Genomic DNA, 17,238 nt, shown 5'->3' with positions numbered 1-17,238 from the left:
ATGTTTTCATTTTGAGGTAACTGTTTTGGGGTGCAGCAACAGCAGGAAATATAATTAGCATGGGAGAAATACCTTCTGAGATCAAATTCTTGTTTCTTTTGCTATAACTCATAATAACTCATCACAAAGACTAAATGTTGTGAATATAAACTAATTTTTGTTAATATACCTAGCTAGATCATCATGTAATTTTGAATCAAAGTGCTTTCTTATATTTATTTGTATATTATATTATTAAATTAATACAGCAAAGCAGGCAATCAAGTTCCTCCCATCATTCTGGAAAGGCTGGACTACTGAATGGGAACCAAAGCCAGGTGTTAAACCCATCTGTGTCAAACGAATCCTGATCAAGCCTTCCCAACCACCACCCTAGTCATGTTCTGCTTCTGGGCTGTTCCAGGGAGAAGAGGTTGAAACTCAGACTAAAAAGACTGGAAAGGGGACATTTGGAATCTCTGCTTTATTCCTGTTTGTATTCTTTAAAAGAATAAACTATAAAAAATCAAAACCAAACCAAAGTCCTGTGCAGTAGCACTTTATCCAAAAGCAGCTGGTTCTCTTTTGACTTCACTTGTGCTAAACATACAAACTTTAAAGTTGCACTCTTGGAATGCATGTGTCCTCTAAGTAATTTGGTTCATGTAACTAGTTACCTGACACGGGCAACCAGAGAGTGGAGCCAGGCCAAGCATCTTATAATACACAGGATGGTGCTCGTTCACAAACACATACCCTGAAATATCCACTGTGCTGAGGGTTAAGGTTGCTACATGCAATAAGGATGGAGCCAGCAAGAGTTTTGGTTCTTTAGCTAGCTAAACTTCTTCCAGAAACGATCTAGTACTCATATACTTGCTGCCTGGCTTCAAGATAGACACTATTCATTGAGATATGAAATAATTAGTGTGTGCTTAAAGTGTTCATTTTTACTTGCAATATTCACAACAAAATCATGTTCTTCTGTTAATGGGTTGCCAACAACTTGGCTTCATAATCAAAACACTATAAAAAAGTATTTTAAAAATTAGAATGTTATGTTGGGAGGTTTACAAAAATACTTTTAGTAATTGTACAATGAGTAACTTAAGCTGAGTAGCTTAAAAATATGGACAGTTTTGAAAAGGCATTTTTCTTGAAAACAAAACAATAGCTAAATAGGACTGGGGTAGCTTGGTCAGTAAGTGCTTCCTTAGCATACATGAGCCCTGTGTTCAATCCTTAGCAATATATACATCTGGGCATGGTGGTGAATGCCTGTGATCACAACAGAAGAGGCAAGAAGATCATAAGTTAAAGGTCATCTTCAACTGCACAGCAAGTGCCAGGCCAGCCTGGGCTAGATGGGGCCCTTTCTCAGAAAATAGAAGGAAAAAAAGCAGAAGTGTTTAGCATAGTGGCTCACAAGTACTATCTTAGAGTTCAAGAGGTTAAGGCAGGAAGGTTGTCACAATGAGGACAGATTGAGCTACACAGACACACACTATAAACAAACAATAAAAAATAGCTAAACAGGTGCCTGGGAGATGGCTCAGTAGATATTCGAGTATTGTGCTTACTGTACAAGTAGGAGCTGAATTAAATATCCCCGGAATTCACATTAAAAGCTAGACCAGGTGGCACGAACCTCTATCCCCAGAGCTATGTATGGTGTATGGGCAGGCTCAAGAGAGGAGATCCCATGGGGCCTCCTGGTCAGCCAATATAGCTACAATGTTGAGCTCCAGATTCAATGAGAAACACACAACACACAAACACACACACTCTAGTCTCTCCCTCTCCCTCCCTCTCTCTGTGAGCAAATCATATGAGACACTGTTCATTTTCTACATGTGATCCAGACTTTTATTGTTCCTCTGGGAACTGAGGCACAGGAAGTATACTCACTCATGCTCCCAGGTAGTATCTGCATTAAAATGCTAAGCTAATCAATTGGTTCTTGACTGGTAAACTATATTGTCTCTCTTATTTATATGAGCAAAACATTTTTCTTTTCCTTTTTTTGCATAACAAGGTGCTATAGTTTACTCAATCAAAGCATATAATTGATTTTAATTAATCTTATGCTAAAAACTAATTGAAAATTAAAAGGTTATTTCAGTGCTGGGCTGGGCAATGTGGTACAAGCCTGTAATCCCAGCACTTGGAAGGCTGAAATAACTCACAGCCAATCTAGGTCCACAGAGAGAAGACCCTAGAAAAAGCAAACAAAAAGAAAGTATCTAGAGTACTAGTCAGAGGAAACTCTTGGGCACTCACACACCTCTGGGTCATCTGTGTAGTCAAACATCCTGAAGATTACTCTGGGCATGGGGTATACCGAGTCCTCCGTGTGAGGCGGTGGTGTGAAAGGGGGCAGGTTGTGCTGCAGTGCTTCACAGAGGATGCTGTCAAAGGCAAGGTAGGGTCTGAGGATGTGCCTTTCCTGCCACCGGTCCTTTTTCAACTTCTGAATCTGGGCCCACAAGCAATCTAAATACTAAAAAGAAATTTTAATATTTAATATAAACATTTTGTCTAGACAGTACAGAAAATACCTATTCTCTAAAATACAGGAAAAAGTAAACTAATTTGGTGTTTCCTATAGTAGAGAAGAATGGCATTAAGCTTTTTTTACTTAAAAATTTAAAATTACATTAGTGTGTACGCACTTGCCACAGCCATTGAGGTCAGAGGACAGCTTCTGAAAGGTGCCCCTCTCCTTCCATTATGTGGCCCTACCCACTGAGCAGTCCATTCTCCACTTTTACTTTAGCAGCTTGTATTCAGAAGCACAAGTTCAGAAGCACTCCAGAAGTCTGGAGTGACTACCTCTGCTATTTTTAAAATTAAATATTTAGACATAAAACGTGTCAAGCATGTGAACACTGGTATTCTTAAAAGCAAGCAAGGGGCTGTTTCAATTACAATCTAACATACATTAAATACCCCCTCTACGCTTAAGTATCTTGGAAGTTAATTCCTCACTGGAAATATTTAGAAACCTAGCTAAGATACACAAATGCAATAGTTTGAGCATTTTTAAAAACTGCAATTTTCCTTATTATTGTGGCACATAGGCCATAGCACACTCTCAGAGGTCAGAGGACAACTTATATGAATCAGTTTCCTCCTTCTACGCGTGGGTCCTGGGAGCTGAATTCAGGTTGTCAGGGTTGGTGACTCAGTCTGGGCATGTTATAGGGGTAAGAATCTACACAAGAGCTATGTGTGTATCACAAGATGGAAAACAATTCACCTCTTCCTGTGGATGTGGTTTATCGGCAGTCCATACTTGTAACATGGGCACGTGAGTTTTCTGGCGTCGTCTAAAAGTAAAAATGGAAACCTACACTTAGGTTTTAGAAACATGAAAGATACTCAATGGTTTTCACAATTACTTAATACAATGAAAAACATTTTCATCTATCAGATCAGCAGATAGCAACATTTTTGATAAGTCTATTTGTCATCAAGATAATTTTATTGTTCTGAATCTTTACCCAACGCCATTCCTATGAACTCATATCCCCATAAATACACACATTGTATGTAGACATACACACATTACATATACAGTAATGTATATTATATATACAATAATATTCTCTGATATGTATTTAAAGTAAAAGGAGATTGCACACAAGCTAAATATTCACAGAGAAAGGGCTAATTTATTACACCAATAAAGAGACAACTTAAAAAAAAAGAATACCATGCTACTGTTATAATAAATCCAATCAGACGGAACCATATCATACAATAAATTCAAGTTAAAGTAAGAAAAAGAGCATGTGAATAAGTTTATGTTGGATTATCATTTGTATAAAATCAAGTATATATTCACACACACACACTCACACACACGTCCACGCATGCACACAGACATGTACAAAAATTCTTATCTTTAGTTGTTATGCTTTATTTGTACTAAACAAAGAAATTATTAATGGTATCCAAAGAAGTATGACAAAATCTGTGAAAGCTGAAGGAATACACAACTATTATCACCATCATGTTGTGGAGTAATTAGGGATGTTTACTAACAAGCTCATTATTTGATTGTATTTAACAAGATAAAGCAATTTTTTTAATTGCATAGAAGGGTGTGGCTTAGGATTAAAGTATATGAAATAAACCTATGTATTTGGCACTGTTCCTACTCAAAACACATTAGTAATCACATGTTTGAACCTCTTCCACTCAATTTAGTAGCCTGGGCAGAGGTATAATTTTAAGTGCTACAGATGACCTTTAAGCATAAGCATATGAACACCAGAACACTAGTGAACCTATTACACCTTGGTGTTCTATGCCTTTCACAACAATATATGAAAACTGCTTAGGAGACACAATACCAACTTCTTATACCAGCATACACTGAGATCTTAGAGAGTGATGGCAGCAGGAAAATGAAATGTAATAGAAAACATTTTCAGGAGCTTTACGGTTTTGTTGTTTTTTTTTAAAAAAAAAAATGGAACTGAAATGGTGTGAGTGCTAACAGAAAACTTAAGACATTTATCGTATCAGCAGGGTATCTTTACGCAAACAACAGAGAACATGCGAGGTGTACCCTTACTTAAGATAACTTTCAGTGTTGGAGAAGATTCTGTCCATTTCTGCATCTTTCTTCTCATATAACTCTTTTCCAACCCAGGGCAAAGATGATAGAAAAGCATACACATACCAATCCCGTCGCACCTGAAGAAAGTTGAAAAAGGCAAGTTAAAAAAAATCAAAACCAAAAACATGCTAGTTAGCTTTATATTTGTTCCTTATTCTTTCCAGTGTCAGGCAGAAAGTTCAAGCCTTACAGATGCTAAGCAAGCATTCTACAAGTGAGCTATACAATTCCCCAGACCAATCTTTTTTTTATTCAAAAATGTAATCCTGGGGAGGCTTTTCAATAGGGCTTAAATAAACTATCTGGCTCACCTAGAGGATTTCTAGATATACTTCTAATCTTATTAAAATCATTTGAACTAACACAATGGTGTCAAGAGAACCCACCAGTAAGCCAGCTGACTTGCCCTTCAGATATTAAACATTAGGGTGTGATATCTGTTACTGTATTTTGCTTATTGCTGCTAAAGAGTTATCCGTGGGGGAAAATCTGGTAGAGTGCTTTACAGGAAAGATTCAACATAAAGGTGTCTTACTTGAGGCACATCTTCTTCCTGAGTCACACTTACAAAATTCTCAAACATAGCAACCATAGATGGGGCAGCAATCACATGACAATTCACAAGATCAGATAGAAAACGGACCTGTGAGGGAGGGCAAAGGATACCTGTATTAACCTAACCGTTCTTCATAACAGTCACAAAGGCCAATGTCTGTATTTAGTTTACTATCTTTTTGTTTGTACAACCCGTGAGCCAAGAAGGCTATAAAACAAAATAATATTCATACAAAATGACATGAATTCAAATTTCAGTGCACATAACCATACTTTCAGTGGAAGATAGTTCACATCCACTCAGCCACTTACTGACCATGGTTGTTTCTGTGGAACAATGGCAAAGTTGGGTAGCTGTGCTAAAGATCTTATGTTGGACAGGCATCTGTGACTTTGTGGGTTTCTGCGCTATGCTACATAAGCACATGGACAGCCAGATATTCTAAGTACTCCATTCTACTCCAAATATTCTAGTTGGTCCATTCTACTAAAGTAGGTTGGGATTTTTTTTTTTTGGGGGGGAGACTAGAAATAATTTTTACTGAATTACAGAAATGGAAAATTTAAGTAAAAAAAGATATTGACTATGTGCCAGGACTAAATAAACACTAAGGTACTGTTTAAGGGAACTTAATAGCCAAAAAGGGGTGACTCCTGCACTAAAAGGTAAATTAAAAAGTACCCTTGGGACCAGTGACATTGGTAACAAGGGGAAAAGTATAAGGAGAAAACAACTGGGCAAGGTGATAAAGCATGAGCAAAGCCCTCAGTGATCACACATGTACAAAGACATCAGAGTAGAAAGGGGACTAGAAAGGGTTCAGCAAGAGGAAGTGAGGAAAGAGAAGATAATGGGGACCAATGTGACCAGAACATGTTAAATACATATATGACTCCTGGCAGAGCAATGAATCACTTTGTGTATTAGAATTTTAAGACCACCCACTACAAAAAACAGGAAGGAAGTGAATCTTTTAACCAGTAACCAACAGAAGTAGAGCCTAGTTATACAAAGGCCACTCTAGTACTATTATTACTAAAGACAGATTCAAAGGCAGAGACAAATGTTAAGTAAAGAAGCAACTAAGAACACAAAAAAGTTACAAGCTGTGCTAGAGGCTAAGGGGCAAAGAAAGGAATTTAGGAGATGATTAAGAGAGGTTAGAGATGTGTAAGGAGGCAATGGAAAGCTAAAAATGGATATCAGATTTCAGATTTCTGGATGGCTTGCCCAGCAGATAGTGGCCCCTATGAATGAGCTGGTATAGATAGATAGAGGGGTATAAACAACACATAAGTTTTGGGACTTGCAGGGACAAAGTCTTTGGGCTGTAGTTGAGATACAGATTTAGAACTCAGGAAAAGTTGTGGTGGGAGATAGTTATAAATTTGGGATCCCATCAAAATAAAGTTGGTTTATGCAGCTATGAGAGTGAATGAGAATGATTCAGAAGAAAAGCTTAAATGAAAGACAGAAGCACTGTAACACAAACATTTAAGAAATAAAAGATAATAACCCAGTGAAAGAGACAAGAATCAAAGATAGGAGAAATGTTGAGGTTATTATTATTAGCAGGTCTTCAAACAGCCCTGCTCTAGAAACCACGAGATAATAAAATGATGTAAGGAATCATATGCTGCAAGGAAAAGGACTAGGGTTCAAAGTAAACACTAACACTACACTGTGTAGTAAGTGAAAATGGCTTCCCAAAGAACAGCTACAAGATGAGCAAGGACCAGAACTAAGGACAAGGGAGTAATTCATTGACTGTAGCTTTTTCCTCCACTTTAACACTAACTTATAACACACACACACACACACACACACACACACACACACTAAACTTACCAAATACACAGCTTCATTATAGTTATTTGCTTTTAGTGATTCCTTAAGTTGACGAATCATAGCTTCTACAAATTCTCCACCGAAGTTGTAATTTCTGGCATTCAGCAGTCCAACTAATGTTGTATAAATTGTCAACTTCTCAGGTAACAGACGTGCACTGATTTGAGAACCCATACAAGACAACCCCAAAACAAAGGTTTTATATTAAGCTGTGGAATTGTACATGAAGCTTTTAACATCAAATAACTTTGGAACAAAATTACTTTTAACTGTGTTTTAAAAATGATTTCTGAAAAGGCATATGTGTCACTGAAAAGTATGCAGATATAGACCCAATATTTTTCATTTTAGCTAATTCAAGAGTTAAGGAACAGTTATTTGTGAAGTCATCACACCAAAATTAACACAACTAATGTTAGACCAGTTTTTCTTCAAATGTATTGAGTGGAAATAACAATTACACAGAAAATGGTTTCCATGGTAATATCAGAAGTGTTCTGTGAAACAGATTCTTTAATGGAGAATCATTAAGGGGAACAGAGCATTGAAAGTTTCTAAACTTAGCTAACCAAGTGTCATGGTAACAGAATTCCACTTGGAGAAACATTATTGAATTTTTTATAAAAGATAAAGAATTAAAATTAGTTTCAACCAAGTTCCTATAAGAAATGCTTAACACAGTATGCTAATATAGTTGAAAAAATGCTGAGGACAGCGTGATGGCTCAGTGGGTTAAGGCCAAGCTGAGTTTCACCTCAGGGCCCACAGGGTAGCAAAGAGAACTGATTCTTCTGAGTGTTCTCTGACCTCCACACACTAGGTACATGTGTACACACACACAAAATAAATAAATAAAGGGATAATAAAGGTAAGCCTAAAAGGAGAAGTCAATGTCACTTCCTAATTACACAATTATTTACTGTTGAGTACAGGGGAGGATTTAGGATCTCAAAAAACAAAACAAACAAACAAAAAAAAACTTGTATTGAAAATAAACCATGGGGCTGGAGAGATGGCTCAGAGGTTAAGAGCACTGACTGATCTCCCAGAGGACCTGGGTTCAATTCCCAGCAAACACATAGCAGCTCACAACTGTCTAAGATCTAACACCCTCACATAGACATATGTGCAAGCAAAATACCAATGCAAATGAAATAAAAATGAATAAAATATTTTTTAAAAAGAAAGAAAATAAAGCATGGGCTTTAAGGCTTTCTCCAAGTAAAAATATTTAAAAGGACACTGTCAGTCAATACCAACCCAGCCTTACACAAACAAGCATGGCTTCAGTTTCACTTGCATAACATTTCTACTTTCAAAACATACATACTTTCAAAACAGTGGGTATCCTATGGATAACTATAACAAAATGATTGTTTTCATACTTTCTTACATTTTCCCGAATTGACTGGGTTCCTTTGAAAACTGAAAACAAAATTTAACTATGGGTCTAGGGAACTCAACAATTAAGGGAACTTTCTGTTGCAGGACTCAAGTTGGATTCCTAGCACCCAGAGTACCTCAGAACTGCCCATAATTTCAGTTCCAGAGTACGAAACACCCTCTTCTGACCTCCAAGTCAGACACACATGTGCAAAACACTCATACACAATAATTCTTTAAAAAATTTTAACTATTAGGAGATAAAATAGAATCTGTCTTGTATGTATTTTTTAATTAAAAATAAGCTGTAACATTTAACAATTGTTTTTAAATTACTGAAATGGCAACCATAGCATAGAGGACAATTATGCCCATTAAAAGACTCAAAAGCATTTTCAGTCTTGGAGGAAGGCCACTCACTTGATTTACAAGTTTTCCACTATATTTAGTCCTACTGATACGGAACAAAACACACACACACACACACACACACACACACACACCACAACACTCAAACAAAACAAAACACAAAAATAAAACCAACTCAACTCTAAACATGAAATATGCATGCCTTGGTTGGGGAGGAAGGATTTCTAGCTAAAAAAGACATCTACTTTCTCACCTATTTTCTGAGTTTAAAAATTAACTCAAATGATTTTAAAATTCTAAGAAATAAAACATGAAAACTACTTCATTTTAGCTCTGTTTATCCCTTTAAAAATATAAGTTCAGCAAAGGGCAAGATGAGCATTTCATGACCAGGAGTTTCAGGACCCACGGAAGGCCAGTGATATGGAATGTAAACACATCCTCTGCACATTCCCCAAAGCATGTAAGAGTAGATAATACATTATCACCTGATGCACAAATCTTTTACATACATACACTGTACAAAGAAGCCTTAAGATCATGCTCTTGTAGTTAGGAAGGTCAGCTTCCAAAACACCAGCCAAGCCTTCTAGATTGCTTTCCAGAGAGCAGGCACTCTGCAGAGGACATCACATTAATTATCTGTTAGTGATCAAGCAATCAGTGACTTAAAGTTAAAATTCCTAGATGACCATAAGAACATTAAGGTCTTCTTTTATTTATTTGTTTGTTTATTGATTTTTGTTTTTTGAGACAGGGTTTCTCTGTATTGCTTTAGAACCTGTCCTGGGAACTAGCTCTGTAGACCAGGCTGGCTCTGAACTCAGAGATCTGCCTGCCTCTGCCTCCCAAGTGCTGGGATTAAAGGCATGAGTCACCAATGCCCAGCTAGCATTAAGGTCTTCTATAAGGCACTATAATTCTGTGGGGGAAGAAAATAAAAACTAAGGAAAATTTTGTGGAGAATTCACTTAGCAGTAATCAATCCCAGTAGTTACTGTTCATTAGAAACACATTCTATGAAAAGAAGAAAAAAAAAAAAATCAATGAAATCTTCAAAATAAAGTCTACACAAAATGCGTATCCATCCCAAGTGTGGGGACAGCATGGCCTATGCTCTACCTCTCTCACTAGTCACCCACTACTGTCTCAGGCATCCAAGTCTGCTTCAGGTCATCATGCTGAGGATTATCCTCAGGTCTATTTTAAGGCGTGTCTAATTAAAATTACTAAAACACATTCCCATTGGGATACAGATGTGCAGTAACAATACAAACTTTGTCTATAACCTGAAATACCCACTACAATTTCAGAAATTAATAAAGCTGTCAGTCACAACCCTAACCCCTGGGCTTGGTGCATACCTTTTCCCCTAGTTTGCATATTAAAGATTCCAAATGATCTTCAGTTTTATTTGCATCAGAGGTCTTCCTCCTTTTGTGAGGTTGTCCACCTATTTCAGCAACATTAAAAAAAAAATTACATGATGAATCTACTATCACAATTTTTGCCACCTTCCTAGCCTTTTTTAGAGTAGCTCTAACCAATCACATTTTAACTACTTCTAGGTACCTGAACAATTTCTATCCTGCATTCTTTTAAATATTTGTGTGCATGTGAGTGGATGCACACACGTATACAGGTTCCCGTGCCAGTACACTCATATAAAGGCAGGACAGGGTGTTGGGTGTCCTCCACCACACTATTCCTTTAAAGCAAGTTCTCTCCTGAACCTGGGGCTCACTTTTCTTATCTAGGCTGATAGTAATTCCTAGTAATCCTCCTGTCTTCACTCTCCCTTTAAGTTGGAGTTAAAGACATATACTGCTCCTGTAGCTTCTGAGAGTGACGAAACCCAAATTCCACTTCTCATGATTGTGTAGTGAATGCTTTTAACTGTTGCACTACCTCTCTAGACCCCCAGTCTCTCTCTATGTATATGTGTGTATGTATATACATATATGTATGTGTACATATATGTAAATATATGTACATACACACATCTATATTTTAAAATATCTTACAGGTGTTTGGGCTACATGTATAACTATGTACCACTTGTATGTCTGGAGCCCGTGGAGGCCAGAAGGGGGCATTAATTCCCTGTAACTGGACTTACGGGGACTTACGGACTTCTGTGAGACACAATGTGAGTGCTGGGAATTAAGCAAAGGTTCTCAAGAAGAACAGCCAGTGTTCTTAACTGCTAAGCCATCTCTCCAATGCCTCCCACCATCTCTGTTATTAAGGTCACTATGAACAATGTCAGGAGGCATTTTTTTCAATTACATTTGTGTAAGCAGTGTCCAGGGAGTTATGTCCACTTCTGTGGATACATTGGAATGGCACCAACATATCAAACACCCGTGATCTGAGTTCTTGTAACTTGCTTACTGACTCTCAGTTGTTGGTTCCTAAACCTCATAGTGTCAACCGCACTTGTTAATCTGATGATGTAACTAACTTAATGCAACTGCTGAAATAAGGATGTAGGAACTAGTTGAATCTTTTGGAAATTTTTTATTTAAATTTGACCTTAAGCAGTAACAGTCTGATGCTGAGAAACTGCTTCAGAATACATAATACATCAACAGTGTTCTTCATTATTATTCAGAAATGGATTTTAGGTGAGGTTCAGAGAACAGGGAGAGAAAAACCAGTGGAATGAGAGCAGCTGGTTCCTAACCCTACCAGACTCTTCCTTTCTTCTGGCCCATCTGCTGTGCTACTAACCCTTTACCACACCCCAAAGCCCTAATTATACACTGCTCCAGTTTACAACCATTTTTGCCTTCCAAACATCTCTTCCAGATTCCCTTTCTTGTAAGCCTGACACATAGAAAACACTGTTTGGAGAGCCAAGGCAGGCTTTCTAAAGACAATGAGAAAATACAGGCACATCGTCACAACTCTATACTTTTAACTTCTGTGTTGCTGTGGCTATGCAACCAAGGTTTACCAGGAGAAATGAAGATGGTTAAAAGTACTACAATGTGAAGACTCGATCTTCTTACCTGGTACTTGAGAGGGTATGAAAGGTACATGAGTTCCACAGATCACAATCTGAACCCATGGACAGTAACAAGACACTGAACTCAGCAGACAGACAGTTTGAGTGAGAACACAGAAGCAGAATACAGTACCTTTTGGGGGGATAGGCTAGAGAGATGGCTTAGTGAGTAAGAACACTTGCTACACAAGTACGAAGGAAGGGCCAAGTTTGATCCCTGGCATTCACATCAAAAAGCTAACACATACCTAGTATCATGGTCTTTAAATCCACCACTAGGAAGGCAGAGGCAGGTGGATCACTGGTCTACAGCCAGGGTAAATTAGTGAGTTCCTGTGCTGACTAATTTTATGTCAACTGTTCACAGGCTAGAGTCATTTGAGAGAAGGGAATCCCAACTGAGAAAATGTCTCCATAAAATCTGGCTGAAGGCAAGGGCATTTTCTTAATTAGCTATCGATGGGGGAGGGTCCAGCCCATTGTGGGTGGTGCCATCCCTGAGCAGTTATGAACCTAGAGAGGCAAAGGTGAGCCCTTGAGGAAGGTGCAGCCTCCATAGCAGTTGAAAGCCCAGGATTGACGGGGTCATGCAGAGTAGCTAAGGATTGGCACTGGGAAGAGAGCCCATTTGAGGGAAGGGAACCCCAATTGGTAAAAGAGCAGCCCAGTTGACACAGGCTAGTCATGTGAGAGAAGGGAACCCCAATTGGGAAAATGTTTCCACAAGACTGGGCTGTAGACAAGCATTTTTAAATTAGTGATTGATAGGGGAGGAACTCCTTGACAACAAGCCTGGTCAAATCCACAAGAGAGAAAGAGGAAAAAATAAATAAATAAAATCAATCTGTGACTCCAAACCTCTTTGGGGGTTTAACCACCCTTAATAGGGGTGAAATATCATATATCCTGCATATCAGATATTTAGATTACAATTCATAACAGCAGCAAAATTACAGTCATGAAGTAACAATGAAATAATTCTATTTCATGGGGGTGGGGTCACTATATGAGGGGCTGTATTAAGGGTGGAAGCATTAGGAAGGTTGAGAACCACTGCCTAATAGATACTTTAGATACTCTTTGGGGAATTGGTTGAACATTTCCATACCCTGAACAATAAAAGAAAAACAAGACTATGGTGGCACTATAATCCAAAACAGGCTTTAAAACAGGGCATGTAAGTTTAATATATGTTAAAATAACATATGGCTATATGCACTTAACTAGTGCAGAAGACACCTTTGTTAACAACCACTCTGAGGGCTTTTAAGATAAAAAAAAAAAAAAAAAATAGCCCGGCATGGTGGCACACCATGTCACTTCTGTCACTCTGGAGGCAGAGGCAGGTGGATCTCTCTGAGTTTGAAGCCAGCTTAGTCCATGAAGCCTGTTCCAGGTCAGCCAGGGCTACACCAGGAAACCAAGTGGCAGTGGAACAGACAACAGAACAAACAAACCACAAACAAAGCCACCAAATCATTTTCCACTGCAACTGAACCTAACATTACATGGTTACATTGTATTATTTCCTATACCCTTATTAGAATCAGATGGGTATTTGGGATCCACAATGTAGACAAAAACCAACCATAAAAGAAAAAAGTAACAAAACCCAGCCAAGAAAAGTAATATACTTTGACTACAGATTTAAAACAAAAACTGAAATTGATTAAAATACCACCTCTGAAACAAAGTATACAACAAAACTTTCACTTCAATTTTTCTTTCTATAGTTAAGTTTAAAAACATCAGACAGTCTAAAAGATAAAGACCTAGATTAAATAGGCTTTCTGAACTAAGATTCTGAATGATCTAAATTCCTTTTAACCGTAAAACTATATACTTAACACTGATAAACATATACCCAACAGTAATTGAAGAGGTTAAGAGACATTTTTAAGGAATCTACGACAGACATGAAGATCCACATCTGGGGGAAGGTAAGGACACCCGACCTGGTCTACATAGCCAGAACATAGTAGTTCCAGCCTGGATTACATAGTTCCAGATATCCAGAACTACACAGGCAGCCACAGAGAGACCTTGTCTCAAAAAACAACCAAAGTGTTTAAGACTGAGTTAGATTTGGTACTTTCCATTTAGGATAGTCCTTTCTGTATCTCTAAATAAACTACAAGAACTTTACTAAATGATTAGCTATCATTTAGGATATATCCCCAATAGGATATAGTCCTAGCAGAAATGTTTAAAATGTCCCAGCATGGTAAGAGCCTCATCTAAACTCTCTGGTCTTTTTGGCTTTTGTTTGTTTGTTTTTTGAGACAGGGTTTCTCTGTAGCTTTGGAGCCTGTCCTGAAACTCACAGAGATCCACCTGCTTCTGCCTCCTGAGTGCTGGGATTAAAGGTGTGAGCCACCACCTCCAGGCTAAACTCTGGTAACTCTCATAACTTCTACCCTTACTTTCTCGATTCTATCAACAACAATCTTACTGTTCTCTGAACATGACAGAAAAAGAAAGGAAGGAAGGAAGGAAAGAAGGGAGGGAGGGAAGGAGGGAGAAAGGAAGAAAGTTTTCTAACCTTAACATTATATTCATTATATTCATGGTTTCCTTTCAATCTCTGCTTTCTCAAACATCATCATGGCTTGTCCCTTATATCACTCAAGTCACAGGCCTTACCCGGAACAGCTTCTCTCTCACTTTTTGTCCCTATACCCTTTAATTCACTTTATTCTCCATAATCCTATGATCGCATGATAAACTACACTATACTTCATTGGATTTTGTCTTGATACATGGAAGGGAGCCTCCACTGTTACACTGTCTGTTGCTGTACTGCAAGTAGTTAGGGAATTCTTAGCAAGTCCTGATTATATTATATACTTGTCCTTGGTATCCATGAGGCTCCAACTCAGAAATCAAAGCTTGAGGACGTATAGAGTGGTGCTGGTATTTGCCTATGACCTATCTACGTATACTGTGATACTTTACATTATCTCTACATTACCTAATAATAGTGTTACGTGAATAGCCATGACACTGCATCATTTAAGGAATAACATGGGGGGAGGGGAGTACACGGTCAGTACTGAGGGCTTCCTTCAAAATATTTTGTGGCCAGACTGCTGAATTCAGGAGAGAGAATGAAGATGCAGAAGGCCAGGGCTACACAGCCCAGTATAAGAAAAGTCAGAGCAGAGCTGACAATAACCCAGAAATGCTCAGATCTATTTAACTTTGATTCCTTTAAAATCTCTAGCCATCTTTAAAAACAGCCATCTATGCTTTTTAAAATAGTAGATATTTCATTAAAAAGCATCATATATTTTATTTAGAACACTAAACTCTAATAATATATATTTCTATATATGTACTATTGGAGGAGCTATAAACAGCCTTTCCACTACTCAATGATTTGCTACACTGAATTTTGATTAAGAAATGCTTAATATTACATTACTTTGTTCTATTTATTCTAAGGTTTCTGTAGTCAGACCCAAATGGGAAAATGATTCAACTGCTAGCTGGGGTAAAAAAGCCAACTACAACCAAAAGTTTATGCAAACCATAACAAGAGGTTTTTTATGTATTTATACTCTAATTCTCCAGTTGGCTCTCCAGTGACATTTCCCCCTAACTTTAGGGTACCCTGGAAGTGAGAGAAAGAATGGAAAGAAGTGCAAGATGAGACAAGAGAAGGAAGAACAAGAGACGAAGGCCAAGGGCAAATTCTCCAATCCAAAGCAATTTAGAATACTAATCAAATACAAAGCAGAGAAAAACTTTATTTCCTGTGTTCTGTATATGCAATTCACAAGAAACCATGGTGTTAAAAACAGCAACAACAACAAACCCCAAGCCTATAGAGCAGCTGTGGCAATGTGGTAGAGTGTTGTGCTGGTGCATCTGGACACTGACAGAGTATGACAGTCTCTCATGTATTCCCTAGCAGAAACCTTCTGTTTCAGTGTTAAAAATGATGAGTGATTCTGCTTGATTGTCTTAACGTTCCAAGAGAAAAAGCTAATCCGATTACATTGCTTTGGTGTTTTTCCTTATGATATTGGCATTTATCTGTTTGTATCACCTCTGAGACATTAACAGTTGATAAGCATCATGAACTATTCTTGAGCACAGTATCTCATTTAACCCTCATAGAAATCAAAAGGCTTAATAGTACTCCACATTATACGCTCAGATTTAAAGAAGTCATGTGACCCTGGCAAGATCACTCGGTAAATAGCAGATATCCAGCTTTGAACCTAAACCCTTAGATCTAAAAGTCTTTCTTGTTTTAACCATTCACAGTCATCGAAGCGTAATTCAATAAAATATTAAGAGTGCCAATTATTACTCTCACGTGTGCCCGTGTCCTCGAAGGGCAGTAATGGTGTAGAACTGAGCTTGTTTTTTGGTTTGTTTGTTTTTTATGATATCAACACAACGACCTCCTTGACGGCGACTACCAAAGCCGACAAGAGCACTACTAGCCTGCTCAGGTTAGTTTGCCTGCACTTTCTTATACAGAGGAACAGGCTTAAGGCCAATCCAACGGAACAGCACGTGTCTGTTTATTAGTGATTCTGGGGTGTTGGTAAGACGCAAAATTCTTTCCTTGAAGCTTAAAAGAGGGAACTCAATGGGTGGCTGGTAGAGGAGTAGAGTTCAGATTGCAATTCATCCGACCTCTACCATAGCTTTGTTCTTTCCTGTCTTCACAGGGTCCTTTCCAGGTGCACCCTGGAGGGTTAAAAAGAAAACACTGGTCCATAGATCCCCATCTCTAACTGATCCCAAGGGGCAGCATCAGACATACGTGCATTTCCACGCTCAGGAATGAGTGATCAAGTCTAAAGTGTCGGCGGAGACCAGATCGGGTTTGCCCACGGGGTTCAACAGGCCTTCCTTCCCCATGACTGAATAAGTTGGAGGCAGAGGGGACGCTGTCGCGTTCCTGAAGCCACTAGCCACACCCGAGCCGCTCCAGCCGCTTCCCTCCCGGGCTCCCAGAACCCTCCCGGGGAGAAAGGGCTGCCTATCCGTTCCCTGGAGACCCGAGGACCAAAGCAGCCCGGCCTCCGCTCGCACCCGGGGCCGCGGCCACGCCGAGGGCACTTACCATCGTTCTCGTAGCTGTGCCGCCTCCGCGACATGCTGCTCGCGGGTGCGCAGCCGAGCTGAGCTGCGAGTCGCCTGCAATACCAGAACCGTCGGGCTGCCGGCCGGCCGGTGCGCGGTCAGCGGCGAGGCGCGCGGACTGGCCGGCGCGCAGGCGCACTCACTCACGGCGCCTGCCGGAAGCTCAAGCGGAGAAGCACCGGGTGAGCTCCGCGGCGGAAGGCCGGCGTATGCAGGTCCGCGCGCCGCCGCCTCCTCCCGCCTTCCACTCTGGGGCCTTCCAGATGGCGAGCTAAATATCCCGGCAGAGGTGATCCCGCCTCAGCTTTGCACTGGCCCGCGGTGGTTTCCCGGCGGCCCCCGCGCCGACGGTATTTCGAGACT

General features: G+C 39.3%; 1 protein-coding gene across 2 annotated transcripts in view; it reads right to left on the bottom strand.

Annotated features, from left to right (window-relative positions):
- The window catches only part of Ncbp1 (nuclear cap binding protein subunit 1), a 35,216-nt gene extending 18,117 nt beyond the window's left edge, over positions 1 to 17,099 (bottom strand). The window contains exons 1-8 of one of the 2 annotated variants that reach the window (XM_051187734.1): positions 16,856 to 17,099; positions 10,127 to 10,215; positions 9,279 to 9,379; positions 7,011 to 7,167; positions 5,142 to 5,249; positions 4,562 to 4,683; positions 3,239 to 3,308; positions 2,264 to 2,479 (exon numbers count right to left, since the gene is read on the bottom strand). In XM_051187734.1, the coding sequence (XP_051043691.1) occupies positions 2,264 to 2,479; positions 3,239 to 3,308; positions 4,562 to 4,683; positions 5,142 to 5,249; positions 7,011 to 7,167; positions 9,279 to 9,379; positions 10,127 to 10,215; positions 16,856 to 16,889 (897 nt within the window). In that variant the 5' untranslated portion in view covers positions 16,890 to 17,099. Of the gene's footprint in view, positions 1 to 2,263; positions 2,480 to 3,238; positions 3,309 to 4,561; positions 4,684 to 5,141; positions 5,250 to 7,010; positions 7,168 to 9,250; positions 9,385 to 10,126; positions 10,216 to 16,855 lie in introns of those variants that run through there. The other variant, XM_051187735.1, reaches the window with a different exon arrangement.
- Between the last annotated feature and the right edge of the window lie 139 nt (positions 17,100 to 17,238).

Source organism: Phodopus roborovskii, unplaced genomic scaffold, assembly GCF_943737965.1.
Source record: "Phodopus roborovskii unplaced genomic scaffold, PHOROB, whole genome shotgun sequence".
Taxonomy (NCBI): domain Eukaryota; kingdom Metazoa; phylum Chordata; class Mammalia; order Rodentia; family Cricetidae; genus Phodopus; species Phodopus roborovskii.
This window is presented reverse-complemented; position numbering and strand designations above follow the sequence as displayed.